The sequence below is a fragment of the Nanorana parkeri genome, unplaced genomic scaffold (genome assembly GCF_000935625.1).
Source record: "Nanorana parkeri isolate BGI_ZX_2015 unplaced genomic scaffold, ASM93562v1 scaffold1101, whole genome shotgun sequence".
NCBI classification, from domain to species: domain Eukaryota; kingdom Metazoa; phylum Chordata; class Amphibia; order Anura; family Dicroglossidae; genus Nanorana; species Nanorana parkeri.
Window position 1 is genome coordinate 548348 of NW_017307369.1, and position 17651 is coordinate 565998.

The 17651-nt window shown below is 43.3% G+C and overlaps 1 protein-coding gene across 1 annotated transcript in view; it reads left to right on the top strand.

Moving 5' to 3' along the window:
* Positions 1 to 17651, top strand: part of FAM169A (family with sequence similarity 169 member A) — a 56693-nt gene that overhangs the window by 28491 nt on the left and 10551 nt on the right. Inside the window, 4 exon segments of the mRNA XM_018567835.1 lie at positions 4499 to 4678; positions 11593 to 11721; positions 13690 to 13838; positions 15544 to 15589. Coding sequence (XP_018423337.1) covers positions 4499 to 4678; positions 11593 to 11721; positions 13690 to 13838; positions 15544 to 15589 — 504 coding nt within the window.

Sequence of the window (17651 nt, forward strand, 5' to 3'; positions counted from 1 at the left end):
TTATTATATTATTATTATTATTATTATTATTATTATACAGGATTTATATAACACCAAGAGTTTGCGCAGCGCTTTACAATATAAGGAAGACATTGCAGCTACAATACAATTCAAGACAGGATGGTAATGAGGGCCCTGCCCCTGAGGGCTTACAATCTAAAAGGGAGGGGCAAGTGATACATGAGGAGGTAGTTGTGTGGGGATGAATTGCTTGAGAACAAGATGGTTGAGTGGTTAGGGTGAGGTGGGATAGGCTTCCCTGAAGAGATAAGTCTTTAGTGATCGTCTAAAGGCAGTCAGAGTGGGAGATAGTCAGACAGGATGGGGTAAAGAGTTCCACAGGATGGGAGAAACTCTAGAGAAGTCCTGGAGGCGAGCATAGGAGGAGTTGACAAGGGAGCTGGAAAGCAGGAGGTCTTTGGAAGAGCGGAGGGGACAGTTAGGGTGATACTTTTAGACAAGGTTGGAGATTTCGCGGGGGGCAGAGTTGTGGAAGGCTTTGTAAGTCGTTGTTAATATTTAGAATTGTATCCTTTGGACAATTGGAAGCCAGTGGCGGGATCGGCAGAGGGGGGTTGCAGACGGTGAAAGGTTGGTTAGGTGAGTCTGGCAGCTGCATTCATGATAGACTGAAGGGGGGAGGAGCCTGTGTAGTGGTAGGCCAATGAGAACGGAGTTGCAATAGTTAAGACGAGAGATAACAAGTGAGTGGATGAGTAATTTAGCGGTTTCTTTGGTGAGGAAGGGGTGTATTTTGGAGATGTTGCAAAGGTGAAGGCGGCAGGATTTGGATAGTGATTGGATGTGGGGAAGAAAGGTGAGGTCCGAGTCAAGGATGACACCTAGCACATTTGCATGGGGGGAGGGTTGGATATTGTGTTATCAATCTCAAGGGAAAAGTTGGGGGAAGGTGCGAGGGCGGGTTAGAAAGCTTTCCATACACATTACAATCTAACTGTACAGTCCTACTTAACGGTCCAATTAATTTGTATCCAATCAGGCCCTTGCACTACATGGTTGAGAGATAGTACAGTCAGATTGTTACATACTGAATGTGGTGAGCTTAAAGCTGGCCATTCACCAATAGATTTTTGATCAGGAAATTTTCATTGCTGCCAAGAACCCTTGTTCGATTCTAACTCAAATAGCCCATACAGCACAGACCAATGTCGATTTCAATAATCGTTCCTAAGCAGTACCAACTCACCGAATTTTGTCGATCGACAGAGCAGATTTTCATTTGCACATGTGCAGTGTTCTTGCTGCGATTTTATTCGTACAGAAACGCCACTAATCCATCGATTTTCGTACGATTCCAAAAAACTATTTCCATCCTCACTCTTTGAGAAAATCGGAGCGGGATTACAGTAAAAACAAAATCGTTGGTGTCCCATCAACGGCTCGGTTATCGTTCGAAAGACCATTTGTGAAAGATTTCCGAACGGAAATCGAAGAGTGTATGGGCGACTTTAAGGTGCTGTTTTACCTTTTGTCCATCCAGTTTCCAGGTCTGAGATTTACACAGCTGCGCCACAGAGCATAGCTCTGTCTAGCAGGACCGAGGTCCTGAACTTTCTCTACTGCAGATAAGTAATTCAACTAGATCTTGTCCCTGTCCTCACCCTAGGACTGGACAGCCAAAGGAGAAGCGGCAGACAGATGAGCTCATCCTTTTGTCACTTTTGCTCTTTCCTGCTTTTTGCATGCCCCTTGTTAGTGCATAAGCACTGCAGGACAGCTGATTGGCTTGTCCTGCTTCTTTCTCTCCCAGTCTAAGGGATTGTAAGAAGCTGCTAGCAAATCAAATTTCGGTTCTTACGCTGCTTACATTTAAAAAAATACATTGAGGGCCCATTCACACTAGCCTGTTTGCTAAAACGATCATATTAGCGGACAGGCTAGTGCATTGTGACAGCTCTGGTAGAGTGCGGGTTGTATCGCACACTGTTGGAGCTGTCACTGTTTAAATTTTTTTTTAAATGTGGCGTGTACAATGTGTGCACTCTATTCAGGTCTCCACTCTACATTGCATGCACTGTGCTGCCATGTGGCGACCTGCAGTGGCATCCTTTGCACTGCAAACAAAAATGGCACCGCACTGCCCATCACACCCTTGTTGTGATGTTAATGGGACATGCTGCAGGTCCTTGCAGTGACCTGTGTTGATCCAACGCGGTTACACAGTATGTGTAAACAGGCCCTTAAAAATTGTTGCTGCATTTTTGTTTTTTATATCTTCCTGGAGTTCTGTTTTAAAGTAAACCCGTCACAAGTGTAAAAATACAAAAGCAATATGATACATTACAAAATGATCAGCACAAGCTGCTTGTCCATACCTTTTTTTTCCTGAAACAGAGACTGTCACCTCTATTCACAACATGTGCTAAACACATTTCTATAGTCATCATAATGGCCACTTATACTAGGCCTCTCTGCACTAGAAATGTGTTCAGTGTATGTTGAGTTATTCGTGGCACTTATCTCACAGAAATCTGACCATTCCGAGAAAGCTGGAGCCCTGTAGTTCCCACCTACTTTCCCCTCAACTTTTACATCACCAGTTTATTTCTACACCTGTAAGCAAAGTCTTGTGAGAGTGTTATTGACAGTGCAGAGACCCTCAATTCCACTGATATCCAGCTTCACAGAGTGGACAATTTTGAAGTAGATGGGACTCTTGAAATAACGGCCATGATGGCGGTGCCCAGCAGCAGAAAATACAGGGCCATGCACATAGGCAGTTGAAGCTGTACAATATATATTCCAGTGTACTTTTCCCCCGCCATGGAGCAACAGGTATCTATGGCTCAATGACCACAGCCCCTATGGCACTCTACTGTGGCTGTGGCACTTTGTGGGGTTTTTTTTGTGTGCCTTTGGCAGATTTTCTTTAACACTGTTCTCTGTGTCCCTAGTGTGCCCCGTTAAAGTGCTATTCGGTTCACTTTCAGGGCCCCTTGGCTTTTGTCCTCCTAATGCTGGGTGCCCCCAAACTGTACTGTAACTTCAAAAAAGGATTTAGTAAATACTGGTACCCAAAAGTGTTGAACAGTCTTTGAACAATGAGAAAACTCTAAAAAAAACATGGTTCTATCCCATTGTAAAAAAATAGAGATGGCATGCAAAACGAAATTTTTGCCATTTACAATTTTGAGAAAACTGTTTGGAAAATTAGCAATGAAAATTACTTAAGGTTTAAAATCTGTGAAAAAACAATAGTAAACAAAAACTGAAAAACTCCATAAAGCTAACAGTGAATAGGAGTCACACCACATCAAATCTATCAATATGTATGGTATACTAATAATGTTAAACACTGGAGAACTGGAGCAGGACCGGTTGGCTTCCATTACGCTTCTACTTTGTATCTTTCTGTGTTTTTTCTGTGGTTATATCTATAGAGGATTCAGTAGAGCCAGTAAGGTTTATGGTGAAGTATGAGATATTTAAAAAAATACATCACTTCCATCTCTTCATAATTTAGATTTAATTAAAGTGACACTAAACAGGAGTTTCAGGAGAGAAATTTAAAAAATGTAGTCAAGTACCTTAAAGTGACATTAAACCCTCAGATTGTTTAACATAAAACAATACTGTAATGTGCGCCTTACTGTAATCCATGGTAGTTTCCCTTCTCTTTGCTGCTCTTCCTTTTAAATCTGTATCTGTTCTCATGCTGGGCAGAACTTCTGTTTTGCAGCAGACTGCCTTGTCTCAGGAATGGATACACGGTGTCTGTGTATACGTTTCTATAGGCTTGAAACCTGAGCCAGCACTACAGGAAGAGGCCCTGAGCTGCAAAGGGAAGTTCTTCCCAAGCATGAGAAGACATGAGGGTTTAAAAGGAAGAGCAGCAAAGAGAAGGGAAACTACCATGGATTACAGCAAGGCACACATTACACTATTGTTTTATGTTAAAAAATCTGAGGGTTTAATGTCACTTTAACTATTAACAAAAATGTATCTTATTTGTGTATCACTCGGCTGTAGATCCTCAAATCATCTCTGAATTGGTGCTGACACTGTCCTTCCTTCTGGAGGGTGACTACTTTTGTTCCCCATGGTCCCTGTGTGTGTTGTAATGTAGCCACTGCTCCAAGCTCACTCCTGTGATGGACAACAATCTCATGTTTAGTTTACTCCTTTGTAGTGAGATTGTAGTCCATCACTGTAATAGAGCAGTGGTACTTGAATGCATTTTTAAGATTTAACTTGTGTCACTTTAATTTCCTGCATTGTAAACAATGACATAAAAAGTCAACCGAATGCTTTTAATGTGGCATAAGATGTTTTAGATCTGTGATCTGTACACCTAAGTTCCCAGCGCCACCCCATCATAGGTGAGTAGTTGTTACACTTTCATTGCTGTATTTTATACAGTATGTGTTCATTTATTCTGCTTTACAGTAGGAAAAATGAGATGTAATCACTTGGCTTACTGGTAGCATTTTGTACCAGAAGCTCTATCAAGTAGTAATGTTTCCGTTTTTTCCTTCAGGAAGTATATGTCCCATGTATCTTACCCAGAGCTACACGCTTCCAGTTCTGGACACCATGTTTGTTAGGAAGAGATTTCGAGGTGAAAATTTTGCTTTGCAAATGCTGGAAGATTATGTGGACTCCTTCACAGAAGAAACACTTGGCCTGAGGTATCCTCTGTCACCGACAATGCATGCAGGTAACCTTCTGCTAGGGTCTTCCTAGTTCTATATAAATAATGTATATCTGAATACTTTTGCTCTTACTAATGTTATGAATTCATAACAAAATTGACCCATACATTATGCAGATGTCATTTATCACCTAGATGTGATAGAGGGTGTTAAAGTGTATGTAAACCCTAAATCTGTTTTTCAATATGTTTTACATCAAGCAGACAATTTTCTGCTTGAGAAGTGCAGATGGCATTCTGACAGTGCTGCTGCTATTTGTGGGGAAGCAGCTTAACATTGTCAGCCTGGAGCAGGAAGTACTGTTACTGGCAGGATCTCCAGGTCGGATCTCTGAGATAAGTTAGCATCAAGGATATCTCCATGCGTTTTCATGCGCATAGAAACTGAATGCAAGAGCAACCCAGCAACTGACCCAAACAAGACGTTTGTCCTTTGAAGCCGCTGGCCAGTGAAAGGCGAGTCTAAATAGGAGGTGTAAACAGCATCCTATTGGTTACTGTATGTTAGTGTACTTTCCAAATACTTATTGCACTTTGCTGTACCTTGTTAAAGGTCCATTATCATAACAATACTTAGGCGACCTCTGATTGAAGCCATTAGCTTACACACTGACAGACAATGTGACGTGCACAGTCCAGACCCTAAATATTTGGATGTTTCTGAAAGCTCAGAAATCAGCACTGGAAACGACACATCTCTTGGAGTATCTGGGTCTAGTTCTAGCCAGGGTTTTTCCTCCCCAAGATTTAAAGAATTGAATCCAGGAGACATCCAAATCCAACTCTGCGCTTCTACATGAGAGTTCTGGGCCTGATGGTAACCTCCTTCAAGGCAGTCCTATTTGCTCAGTACCACTCGAGAAACCTAGAACACAACATGCTGTCTTCCTGGGACAAAGTATAATCTCTAGAAAAACCTATTTGTCTAACACTCAAGACCAGATTATCTCAGGCTTGGTGGCCCAGGAATCCAGAGTTGGGAAAATCCTTCCTCCCGTCTTGGAAGATCATCACAATAGATTCCAGCCTGACAGAGGAAGCCTGTCTCCTTAATATTTTTCTGGAACTATGAGCGATTTGGTTGTCCCTGCAATGCTGGGCACCTCAGCTGAAGGGTCATCTAATCAGGATCAAGTCCGACAATGCCACGGCTGTGGTGTACATCAATGATCAGGGAGGAACCAGAAGGATTGCTGCGGTAAGGGAGGTAGATTAGTGCCTTTCACCTCAGCCAGGACATTGTTCTTTCATCTTTCTCTCTGGCTGCAGTACATTGGAAGAAACAATTCCTAAACTGCCTGGATGTGGTTTGTGCTGTATGGGTTTACCTCTCAGCCACTGACTCTCTTTTTGTCATTCCTGTTGGTCCTCATAAAGGGAAGCCAACTTCTTGTTCCACCATTTCTCAGTGGCTCAGACAAATCATTGTTGAATCTTATGGTCTTAAGAATAAGGCTCCACCTTTTTTTGTCAAGGTGCACACAATTACATGAGTGTCTTTTGGGCTTTTATGCATCAGGCAACTGTTTTATCAGGTGGATATTCAGGCCTCATCTGATGCCAGCTTTGGGCATAAGGTCCTTCAGACAACTATTTGAGCTTCAGGCTGCCTCCAGTTTCATTCTTTTTTGTTATGTGGGCCTGTTGGCATTTTGTTTGCTTTGTTGCCCGCTCCTCAGTTGGACTGCTTTTTGACATCCCATTTGAATAACTACTGATCGTGTGTCCCTTAAAAAAATAGTTTTTTTGTACTTGCGTTGAAATTCATTTGTTGGAGTTCATTAAGGGATACAGGCCCCATCCCTTTGTGCTCATTATCTACTCCTGAGCAGGGGTGTATCTACTGCAAGGCAAACTAGGCATTTTTCCTAGGGCTGCACTTTCCAGGAGGGCGCCAAAAATGCTGCCCCCAAACCAGTTAGGTAAGAGTAAAAAAAAATTATATTATAAATTATTCATAAATTACTGCTGGTACCCCTGGACCTGGTGCTTCTTTGACTGGGCGACCAACGTGTCCACCTATGCCGCCTACTCCTACATATTTGCCGGGTGCAGCTCCTTCCTCTTCCTGGTCAACATGCTGTGCAATATATTGGTGTGTGTGACTTTCATCCGGATGCACTGGCAGTTCATGCGCCGGACCTCCCGAGACCCAAACCTCTGACTTTAGGTAGCGGAGGAGCTTCCGCAGGACCCCAGGGCAGAGATCCAGATGGTCATCGTGCTCATCTGCACCTCTGAGGTGGTGAGTCCGGGGAAGTGCTGCCGATAAGCTCCATCCAGGGTTATGTCTCTAGAGCAGGGCAAGTTAAAGAGCCCAGCAGCCAAGGCAGAAGGTTGGTGACTGCAGAATTAAACAGCCCAGAATATTAAGGCAGAAGATCGGTGTTGCAGCTGCAGAACTAGAGACTAGCACAGCATGGCAGGGCAGGAGGGAATGGTTATTGTAGCTGCAGAACTAGGAAGCCCATCAAGCCAGGAATGGTGAAGGTGTCTATTGCAAAGGTAGAACTCGAGCATCACGCTACGTTGATAGCTCAACCCGTGCGCACTGTATTCTGTGACTGACAGGTTATGCAAAATGTCTTAAACAGGAAGAGGTGGGACTAATTTAGATTAGGGATGGGGGGGGGTTCTCGGGTTTAGTCTTGCCTAGGGCAGCACAAAACCAAAATACACCACTGCTCCTGAGTCCTGCTTTTCTACAAATCGAATCCTGCTAAAAGGTGCCCATACACCTTACGATTATCGGACGAAACTTTTCGTCCGATGATCGAACCGCCGTACGATTGTGTTACGGCGGCCCCATCCTGCCCCGATTATCGCAAGGTTCAATTAGCCGTAATTAAAGAAAAGCACCTTGACGAATTGCGGTAATCGACCGCACGTATTTTCGTTTGCCCATGAGCAGTGTAGATCGTACGATTTTTGACGTACGGAAACGCCACTAACCTTGCGAAAATCGTACGATCGACCGAAGTTTTTAAACCTGCTTGAAAGTCAAAAGTCGTACGATTGTACAATATTTGCAGTTGTACACTGCCCACGAACCTTGCGATTATCGGACGAAAACGCGATCGCATACGATTATCGTATGATAATCGTAAGATGTATGGGCACCTTAAGAGTGGAAGGGGTTATATAACTGCCTGGCAAACACATTTTTTTGTTTGCCAGTGTCCAAACCATCCTGTAGGTGGCAGTATAACCAATTCATATCAGAAAAACTACTGATCCTGTGTTCCCTAATGAACTCCAAGAGATGGATTTAACAGTACAAAGATCTTGTTTCAATATTTTGATTATGGGGCCCATTTTAAAGCTCAATCTTTAAAAGAAAAATTGAAAGGAAAAAACTATTGCACAGCAGCTTTCTTTAGAAATGTGTTTTACCCTCTGCTGGGTTTGCTACTATGAAGCCAGCAATGTGCAATAGAAATTAATGCAAGCAGAAACTAAGCCATGAGGAGAGCCCTGCATGGGGCACCGAAGGCTCCACACTGCAGCCTGCACTTTATGGACGGGCCATAAAATGAGGGCTGAGGTATGTATAACCTAGCGGAGTATAATGGACAGCCGATAGCGATATTCTCTCCCCAATTTAAATCAGACACATGTGTGGCGTTGATTTGTATGTGTGTGTGTATTTGCCATATACAATAATCAAAATACACAATTTTCCATGAAAGTGATCCTTTAAATAAGGCTGTTAACTGCAAGACAAAGAACAGAATGTCTCAAATGGCATTTTAGTCCTCAACCTCACTTTGTGCAAATTGATTTTTTGTAGGTATTCATCTTTTTATATACAAGAAGTTTGTGTCTGGTCTTCCTTCTATTTTAAGTCACTAAAGCAGCTTTACTTGTCTTATAGATTGTTCAATGATTCATACAATTGTTAACTTTTCACTAGCCTAAAGCATAACCATGTACTGTGAGAGATGGGAATGACTTGAGTTTCCATGGAAACAGTCATTGTGCCCAGTGTCAGCAGAGGTCTCAGTGCTGCATATTTTTAACCTTGTCTCAGTGGAGGGTTTGTCTCTTCCTGCTGCTGCATTATGCAGGGATATCCCAATCATAGACATACAGCAACAAGCTTTTTTCCTATTAGGATGGGTGGGGATTATCACAGACAGTCTGCATCCAGGGGCATACAGCCGTACCTGTACGCATGTGTACGCTCGGATTTAGGCCATTGATTTGTGCAGGTGGCTGTACTCACCACCCATGATTCCCTAGTGCAGAAATACACCTGTTTTTTATGGTGTATGGTGTCTGTGTGCATGAACCCTAATGCTTTCAATGATAGCGAACAAAACAAACATAGGAAATGCTCTGACAGCAAAAGGAAGTGACCTACATGTCTAATTAGCATTTTTTTAGTGCAGTTAAAAACGCATTTCAAACGCATCAAAACGCATTTCAAACGCATCAAAATGCATCGCAGTGCAACTGCACAGACACATGCAGTTGTAATGCAGTTTCTGGTGTGAACTAGGCCTTACACGAGTGCCCCCTTCCTATCCACACCATTAAGTATATAATAGATATATGCCTTGCACCTGCTGTGAGCAGGATGACCTTTAAACAGGTAAGCTGTTGCTGTTTAACAGGACTTTACATCTGTTCTTGTCCTTGTGCCATGGCCCCTTTGCTCTACCATCAGGGTGCAGTAGCATTCTTCCCAATACCTCCCTAAAGTTGGGTATACACGTGTCAATTATTTTGGTTCAACCTATGGTCTGAATGAAAAAAAATGGAACAGATTCCTCCATCAACACTTATGAGCATTGATGGACAAATAGCTGTTTGCACTGCATTCTAACAGTGTTCGATCAGCTGATCAAGAGATGCCGGGCAGAAGAGTGCTGACAGCTGCATCCACTGAGCAAATTGTGGCCGCTTCATCAAGAACGGGCCAAAAGCCATACTGTGTGTACCCTACTTTAGGGTAATTGTCTACGGGCAACAGACACAGAAGCAAGCAAAATGCCACTTTTCAGGGAAATATGACCTACATTTGAGATGCATTCCTTTTTGCTTGTGTAGAGAAAGAACACTTGTTAAAACGTAGAATTTCAGGACTTGCAATGAGAAGGGCAGCAGACACAACAAATGATGCATGTTAAAAGTTGCTGCAGTGCATACCTTCCAATTCAAAACCCAAACATCACATTACAGATAGTAAAATATTTAACCTACAAAAGTCTGCAGGGTAATAAACCTGACACAGGACAGGGAGACCTGGATAAAGTAAGGGAGTGGGCAACTACTGTACATGGCAGATGAGGTTCAATAATGAAAAATATAAAGTTATGCTCATGGTACTAACAATATACATGTAACATATTATTTTAGAAGAGGGGTTCCTCAGGGTGAATCTGTGATGAAAAAGGATTGGGGGGTCCTTGTAGACCACAGGCTAAGCAACAGCCTGCATTGTCAATATGCACTCCTGCAGAATAGCAATTCAATGAAAAGAGTAAAAAAAAAAAAGTTGAAAATAAATGTTAAATCTAAAAAAGAAATAAAGATTTTTTTAAAAGAAAAAAATAGTCAAAAAAACGAACAATGGGGCAGAGCTAGCAGTGCCAGCTAGCTCCGCCCAACTGTTTCCTATTGGCTGGCGCCTGCTAGAGTCTTCTAGCAGGTGCCGGCCAATGAATAACAACTGGGTGGACCCAGCCGTGAGGTCATTTGGGGACGCTGATCTGTCATTACAACTGGGCGGAGCCAGCCATGAGATCACGGCTGGCTCCACCCAGCTGTCATTTGCGAAGCGTAGCAAGCCGAAGCATATGCCTTCGCTTCGGCTGAGCCGTTCTGCCTCCTTCGGCAGCTGGACGGGCTATTGCGAATAACCCATGCGAAAAGCCCATACAGCAGCCCGTCGGTTTGACTGAACCGAAGGGCTCCCGCAACTGAAGCTAGCCGAAGGATTAGCCGAAGCTTCGGCTGATCCTTTGGCTAGCTTTGTGAATAGACCCCCGTTGTAATAGTGAGAGTGAGGGACCCCTTCATAATGGCCACACGGGTGTGCAGACCCAGGAGCAGAAATCTCACCATCACAGTTCCTCGAAAATGTGCAAAAATGTCTGGTAGTTAAAACCTAAACTCTGTCCATAACTTAAAGCTGAATTCCAGACTTGCACATCTGTACCGGCTCCTCTCCTGTACTGGGAGGATTGCATACTGTGCTACTCACAGTGTGCATTAGAAGCTGTAGCAAGTTAGATAGAGCTTGATTTCCAGGCTGAAGCATGTCCAGCATCATCTAGCTCTTTCCTGCTCAGTCTTGCTGCACCTGGCCCCACCCCTTTCATTCATTGGATTTCAGTTTTCTCAATGAAGACATGAAGACTCACCACCACATGTGGGTGTTATATAGGGTGGTCTGAATGCACGCACAGCCTGCCTAGGAACACCCCTTCTCCAAACTAACACCTGCCCATTAAGGCTTTCTGATATTTGCATAACTCCTCTCAAGAGCCAGGTCACTGCTTGCAACAGGGCTGAGGGTTCTTGAGAGGTGTACTGAGGCAGAGACTGCTGTGATGTTTCGAGGAAGCTATGTACAGCACTCCTGCTGGCTCCTCCCACCAGCCATGCTCGGCCTGCATTGCATAGAGAAGCATATAGACCCTGTGATGATGTCACTGGGTCTACAATAAGGTTAGTCATGAAAATGGAAAGCTTTTATTTAAACATTTCATTAGAATGTTGATGAGGGGAAAAAGAGGAACGAGAAAAGGCAAAATATAAGCAGAATAAACCAGCTTTAAAGGGAAGGAAGGTTTTGGTGTATGATTTCATAGGATAATTACTCCTTTCATGTCCTACTGCTATTCCCTGCTATCCTGAATAGACGTGGTGTTCGCTGTGTTACAATCGTGGCCTATTTATTCTTTGTTTTTTAGCCTGCAAGCAATATTTACATAAATACCCTGGAGACCAGGAGCTGCTGTGGGAAGTGGAAGGTGTGGGTCACTGGTTCCAAAGAACCCTTATTTCCAGTATACTCAATAGAGAAGCTCCAGGATTATCGGGTAAGTTCCATACAAGTCGAGTAGAATTTTCTTTGATATCATATAAGTTAGTGTTCTGTGTGTTTTACACTGTCGGCAATATCAGAAACTCAAAAAAAGAAAGAAGATGTCCACTTAGTGGCATTGAAGACAGATAAGTGTACTGTCAACAATCAGCATTGGGCTCCTGCACTATTATTTGGTCATGTTTACTAGGGATGCACCGATACCGGCTTTTCAGTGTCGAGTACCAATATTTTTTTTTCCAGTACTCATCGATACCAAATACTGATCTCGGAAGTCCCATTAGCCGGGAAGCCGGGTGGCGTGTAATGACTAATCGAGAAGCCGCCTCCATGCTCCCTCGTCACCAGGTGACGAGGAAGCATGGGGCCAGCTTTCTGGCTAATCAGGAAGCCGGGGGTGGGTAATGACTCACCGCCTAGTTTCCTGATTGGCCAGTGTCGGGGACCAGAGCGCCTCTAGGTGGCACTGTGGAGCTGGAACCTGATCCTGCAGTTCCAGTGCTCACCTGCAGGTGTCTCCCAGCAATTAGGCAATACCTGGTGCTGATCTGGGAGGGTATTTAACCTCTCCGCTGCAGTGAGGCCTGTGCTTCAGTATTGCTGCCATAGCCTGTATCCTGTTGCCTGTATCCTGTTCCTATTCCTGACTTGTACCCTGACTTGGACCTTACTCCTGACCCTTACCCCTGAGGTCTCTTGATCAGTGGCTCCCTCCTTGTTGTTCTGCTCCCCAGGGGTTGCCCTGTTGTCTCCGGGGTGTAATTGTTACCTTTATTTTTACATGTTACTTGCGGGTGGTGGTGGTGGGGGTGTTTATGGTTGTGGTGTTTTGGTGCAGCTAATAAATTATAGTTTGTAAGCATTTGTGGTCACGTATTGGTTCTCTTGTATAGATACCTGCACGTGGTGTGGGGACACCCGTGCACGGTATCGTGACAGTTAGCTTCCCAACCAATCAGGAAGCTGGACAGCAGGTCATTACCAGCTTTCTAAATGCATAATCTGTCTCATGAATACTATAGACCATTTAAAATGTAGGGAATACACAACATGTTAGCAAAGTAGTATGGAACTGGGAGAGAAGAAAAATGTGTCTTTAGTAGGCTCTTTTTTTCTATAGATGCACAGTTTAGTTACCTCCGGGTCTTGCATGCTGTATTTCAGTCTCTTGTGTATATGTAATAAAAAGACTAGCGTAATTAGGCATTGTATCTAACTCTTATCCTATTGTTCATCTCCGTAACTTAAACCAGGTGTACATACCAGTCCCGATAACATTTAAATATCCTGTAGATTCCATAGAGTTTAGGCTGTCCTGCCCCAAGGCTCTTACTTTATATTCCTAAGTACTTTTAGCTATCCAACAAACAGGGCAGTAAAAAATTGACAGTTGAAGGTCAAATACAAGGTGGAAAAGCCTCTCAATCTATAGCATATTGTATAAATCACTTAGCTTAAAGGCTGTTGATCCCAAACAGATGTTTCCTTGTCACATGGACACCATCTTCTTACATGCCACACTAGCTGTTCCTAGAACATCAGCAGACACACTTCTTTACTTGAGTATGTGGCATGCTCCCCCTACCAACCACTACCACCACTACCATGGCCAAAACAGTGAACAGGGCAATCAATTGCTACCAATACATAGGCAAATTATTCCTAAATTTCATAGCCTGATAATTATTCAGGCTATATATTGGCACCTTTTAAAAGTTCTAGTTTCCTGTCTGAATAATATTGTTCTGGCTTCAATGCTTCAGAAAGATGGACTTGAAACAAGCATATAGATCGGGAATTCCAATTTACCTTGCTGCCTGCTTGTTTTGGGTCAGTTATTCAGAAAGCATTAATCCAACAATAGCCAGGTGACTAGCAGTCACTGCTAACACCCTTCTATGATGACTGCAGGTATTCAGTAAGGAATCTAAGTTTTATGTCTGGTAACACATTTTTCCCCCAGAAACAGAAACTGACAAAGAAGAGCTGATTTCTCAGTGCACAGAAAAGTCCTCGCCAGAGCCTCCTGCAGACTCCCAGGCTCTGCATACCCAACATTCAGATCCTGAACTAACAGAAACTGGCCAAATAGAAGATACTGAGCAAACACAGGTAAGACTGTGGGATTATAACACTTTCATTTTTTATTTAAATTCTGTCATCTGTCTAGCTGTAAATGTATTGAGAAGCCACTTTTCCTAGCTCCATCCTTACCACTCACACAGCTCAGAATCCAGTAGGACAGGAGAAATCAATCAATGTCATGACTAGTGTACATAAACCTGTGCCTTATACCTCTACCAGTTCCACTTTCCTGTCTATCTAGAGCAGCCTTTCTCAACCAGTGTGTTGTTGCGCCCTGGAGTGACTTCTGGCATCCTAAGGGTGCAAATCTTGGGATGGTAGGACTCTGATATGAAGGGTGACTGAGGAATCTGCAGTGTAGTGGACGTGTGTAACGTACATGTACTACGTACTACATATAGAGTACACTGCAACAATAGATTTACAATTATCCTCGGCTAACATGAATGGGTTAAATGATCTATAGTACTATGGATCATTTAACCCATTAATATTAGCAGGGGATAATTGTGAATCTATTGCCGGCAGTGTATTGGGAATGTGTACTGTATATATCTACTACATATAGAGTATACACTGCAGACAATAGATTTACAATTATCCTCTGCTAACATCCTCTGCTAACATGAATGGGTTAAATGATCCGTAGTACAACTACATGTTATGTACATATTATGTACTATGGATCATTTAATCCATTCATATTAGCAGAGGATAATTGTACATCTATTGTCGGCAGTTTATACTCTATATGTAGTACATATAGTGTAAACACTGCTGACAATAGATGTACAATTATCACCTGCTAATAATCATTAGTTCTTAATAGGGACCCCCCTTGCCCTCAGTTACTGCTCGATGAAGGTGCCTCGCTGGTGAGGTTGTAGTCAGCGGCGCGCTGTGCTGGAGAGCAGCGGCGAGTCAGCGCTGGTCCGGTGGGAGGAGCTCCAGGTGGGGCCCTAACTTAGCTGGCCGGCGACTGCCAGAGGTGCCGCACGTGTCGGGATCCTCTGGCAGTCGCCGGCCAGCTAAATTAGCACCCCACCTGCAGCTCCTCCCACCGGACCAGCGCTGACTCTCCGCTGCTCTCCCGCACCGAAGGTAAGTGTGGAAAAAAACATAGCGCAAGCATCGGGGCATTTTGACAAGTACAAGTACTTGTTAAAATGCCCTGTTTTTTCCGCCCTCACCCCTTCAGCGCCCTCAGGCGGCCGATTGACTTGCCTTGCGGTAGCGCCGGGCCTGCTGCTGGGGTAACTAGGTATGGACCGACGTGGAGCTGGTGGTATATTATATACAGGTCTTCCTGCTGTGGCCACATTGGCCAGTTGTCTCCTCATGTCTGTGAACAGGTTAACATATTAGGATCTCTGTAGAATCCCTCATGTTTTTACATAACTAAATTCACTTTCTTAGGTCACTTTTTATTATGATTTGTTATTTCCCAGTACTTTAAACTGCTGTTATGAATTTATTTAACAAAGGGAAGCACCCCCTGGGGTACATGTACCTCTGATTGAGGAGCTGGGTGTTACAGCATTCCGCTTGACGCTGTGATAATAAATAAATCCTATTGTGCTTTTATTCCTCAAAGTGGGTGGTTCCTCTACAATGGCAAAATCAAATCAAAGCCACACATGATAATATCCTGCTGCTGATTCTTGCACATTCTTTATAAATATAATAGTCTTTGCTGGTTGAAGCATAATATCCTTAAATGTTTCTCTTTCAGGCAGAAGCAGAGGATGAGAAAGACAATGATTCCATTGCCCATAAGAGTAAGTGAAGTGTCATTGTTTACACTGCTGCCAGGGATGCTCAATGACGCATGTAGACACTGTGGGAGACAGTTATTAAGGTCCCGTTCACATATACAGTGGTGATTGTTGTTCTTCTGTACCTGACTAATGCCAATCAATGCTAGAGCACATAGAAATCACTGTTTTTTTATGTGCCCTGTTCACACCACAATGAGGGTGTGATGTGTGGTGCGGTGGGCTGCAGTAAAATTCAGATATATGGCACACTGGATGCCACCAGAGGTTATGGCACCGCAGTGCAATGTAAAACGCTGCCTGAATGTAGTGTACACATTGTACACTCCAAGTAAGATTGTTACCTTGCCTTGCATCGTAACAATGCACCCAGTGAACACTAACCGTGCGGTAAAGCATGGCGTTTTATCTCTCAATTAGTGTGAACAAGCTCTTAAACAGTTGTGTGTCATTTGTGGTTTAATTTGTGTGCTAAAATGTTAGCATAAATCTTTCTGTCTGTTTTACGACCAAAGCGACAGATTTAGCTCTACATGATTGTGTGGTCAAATAACTATTGCCCATTTTGTCTTTTCTGCCGCAACTTCAGTCACCTCTTTTGCAAGTTGATTTATTGTAATATGCAGAAAATTTTTTAACTAGTGCTGATATGCTTATTGTGGACATTTATCAAGCAAATTAGCGACCTAATTAACCACAAATCTGGCTGCCAGTCCTTTAGAAGTCTATGCAACAGGCTCTGTTGTCAGGGTTATTCACAAAAGGTTGAAGAGTTTGGAGAAGGCCGGAGAAGTGAACAATCTAGGACAACATAGCTGATTTGGAAAAATTCTCCAATTCAGATCACTTTCCAGTTCAGTTTTATTGTCCTAAATTGTTCACTTCTCCTGCCTTCTCCAAACTCTTCACCCTTTTGTGAATAACCCTGACAACAGAGCCTGTTGCATAGATATAACCCTGTGTGTGTCTGTATTTCTGGGCAGCCAAGTGCGCCCGTTTGCAAAGATTTAAGACAGATTTATTATTAAAGATGAGACTGATTTTCACTTACTTATTTTCTAAATACTGTAAACACATAATTTAGATGTGGTCAGGGTCAGGTTTTATTTTGTCGCAGAGCTACTTTAGAGCAGCTGGGAAAGGAATTTATGACCTAAATGACACTAAACGCAGGAGTTAAATCTCAAAAATGCATTCAAATACCTTAACTATTAACAAAAATGTGTTTTATTTATGCATCACACAGCAGGGCCTGTTGGCTTCCATTAAGCTTTGACTTTGTATCCTTCTGTGTATTTTCTGTGGTTCATTCCACAGAGGGTTCAGTAGAGCCAGTGAGGCTTATGGTGATGTATGAGACATTTAAAGGAGAACTATGGGGTCAGGGCTTTTCCCCATAGTTCTCCTAAGGGCAACGGGAGGACACAAACTAGCGTCCTCCCGTTACCCTAAGCTCAGTATACCGCGAGCTACAGCTTGTGGTATACTCAGACGCCGAAGCCGGGACGGATCCCGACATTACGGTCTGGATCCACCCAGCTACGTGAGGGACAGTGAGCCGTGAGGGACAATCACGGCTCTCTGCAGGGACAGGATTGAGAAGTGAGCGAGCGACGGTATGTGTTCGCTCACTTCCCGATCTATTGAGCCGACCTGTGACAGTTTCATTGTCACAGGTCGGCTAGGACTATGAGGCTGAGTGATTTTCACTCGACTCATAGTTCTCCTTTAAGGACTACATCACTTCCATCTCTTCCTAATTTAGATTTAATTAAAGTGACACTAATCTCAGGAATTAAATCTTAAAAATACATTCAAGTACTCTAACTATAAACAAAAATGTATCTTATTTGTGTATCACTCGGCTGTAGATTCTCAAATCATCTCTGAATTGGTGCTGACACTGTCCTTCCTTCTGGAGGGTGGCTATTTTTGTTCCCCATGGTCCCTGTGTATGTTGCAAAGTAGCCACCGCTCCAAGCTCACTACCATGATGGACTACAATCTCACCCTTAGTTTACTAATTTGTATTGAGTAGGGATGCACCAATAGCGGTTTTAGGTTT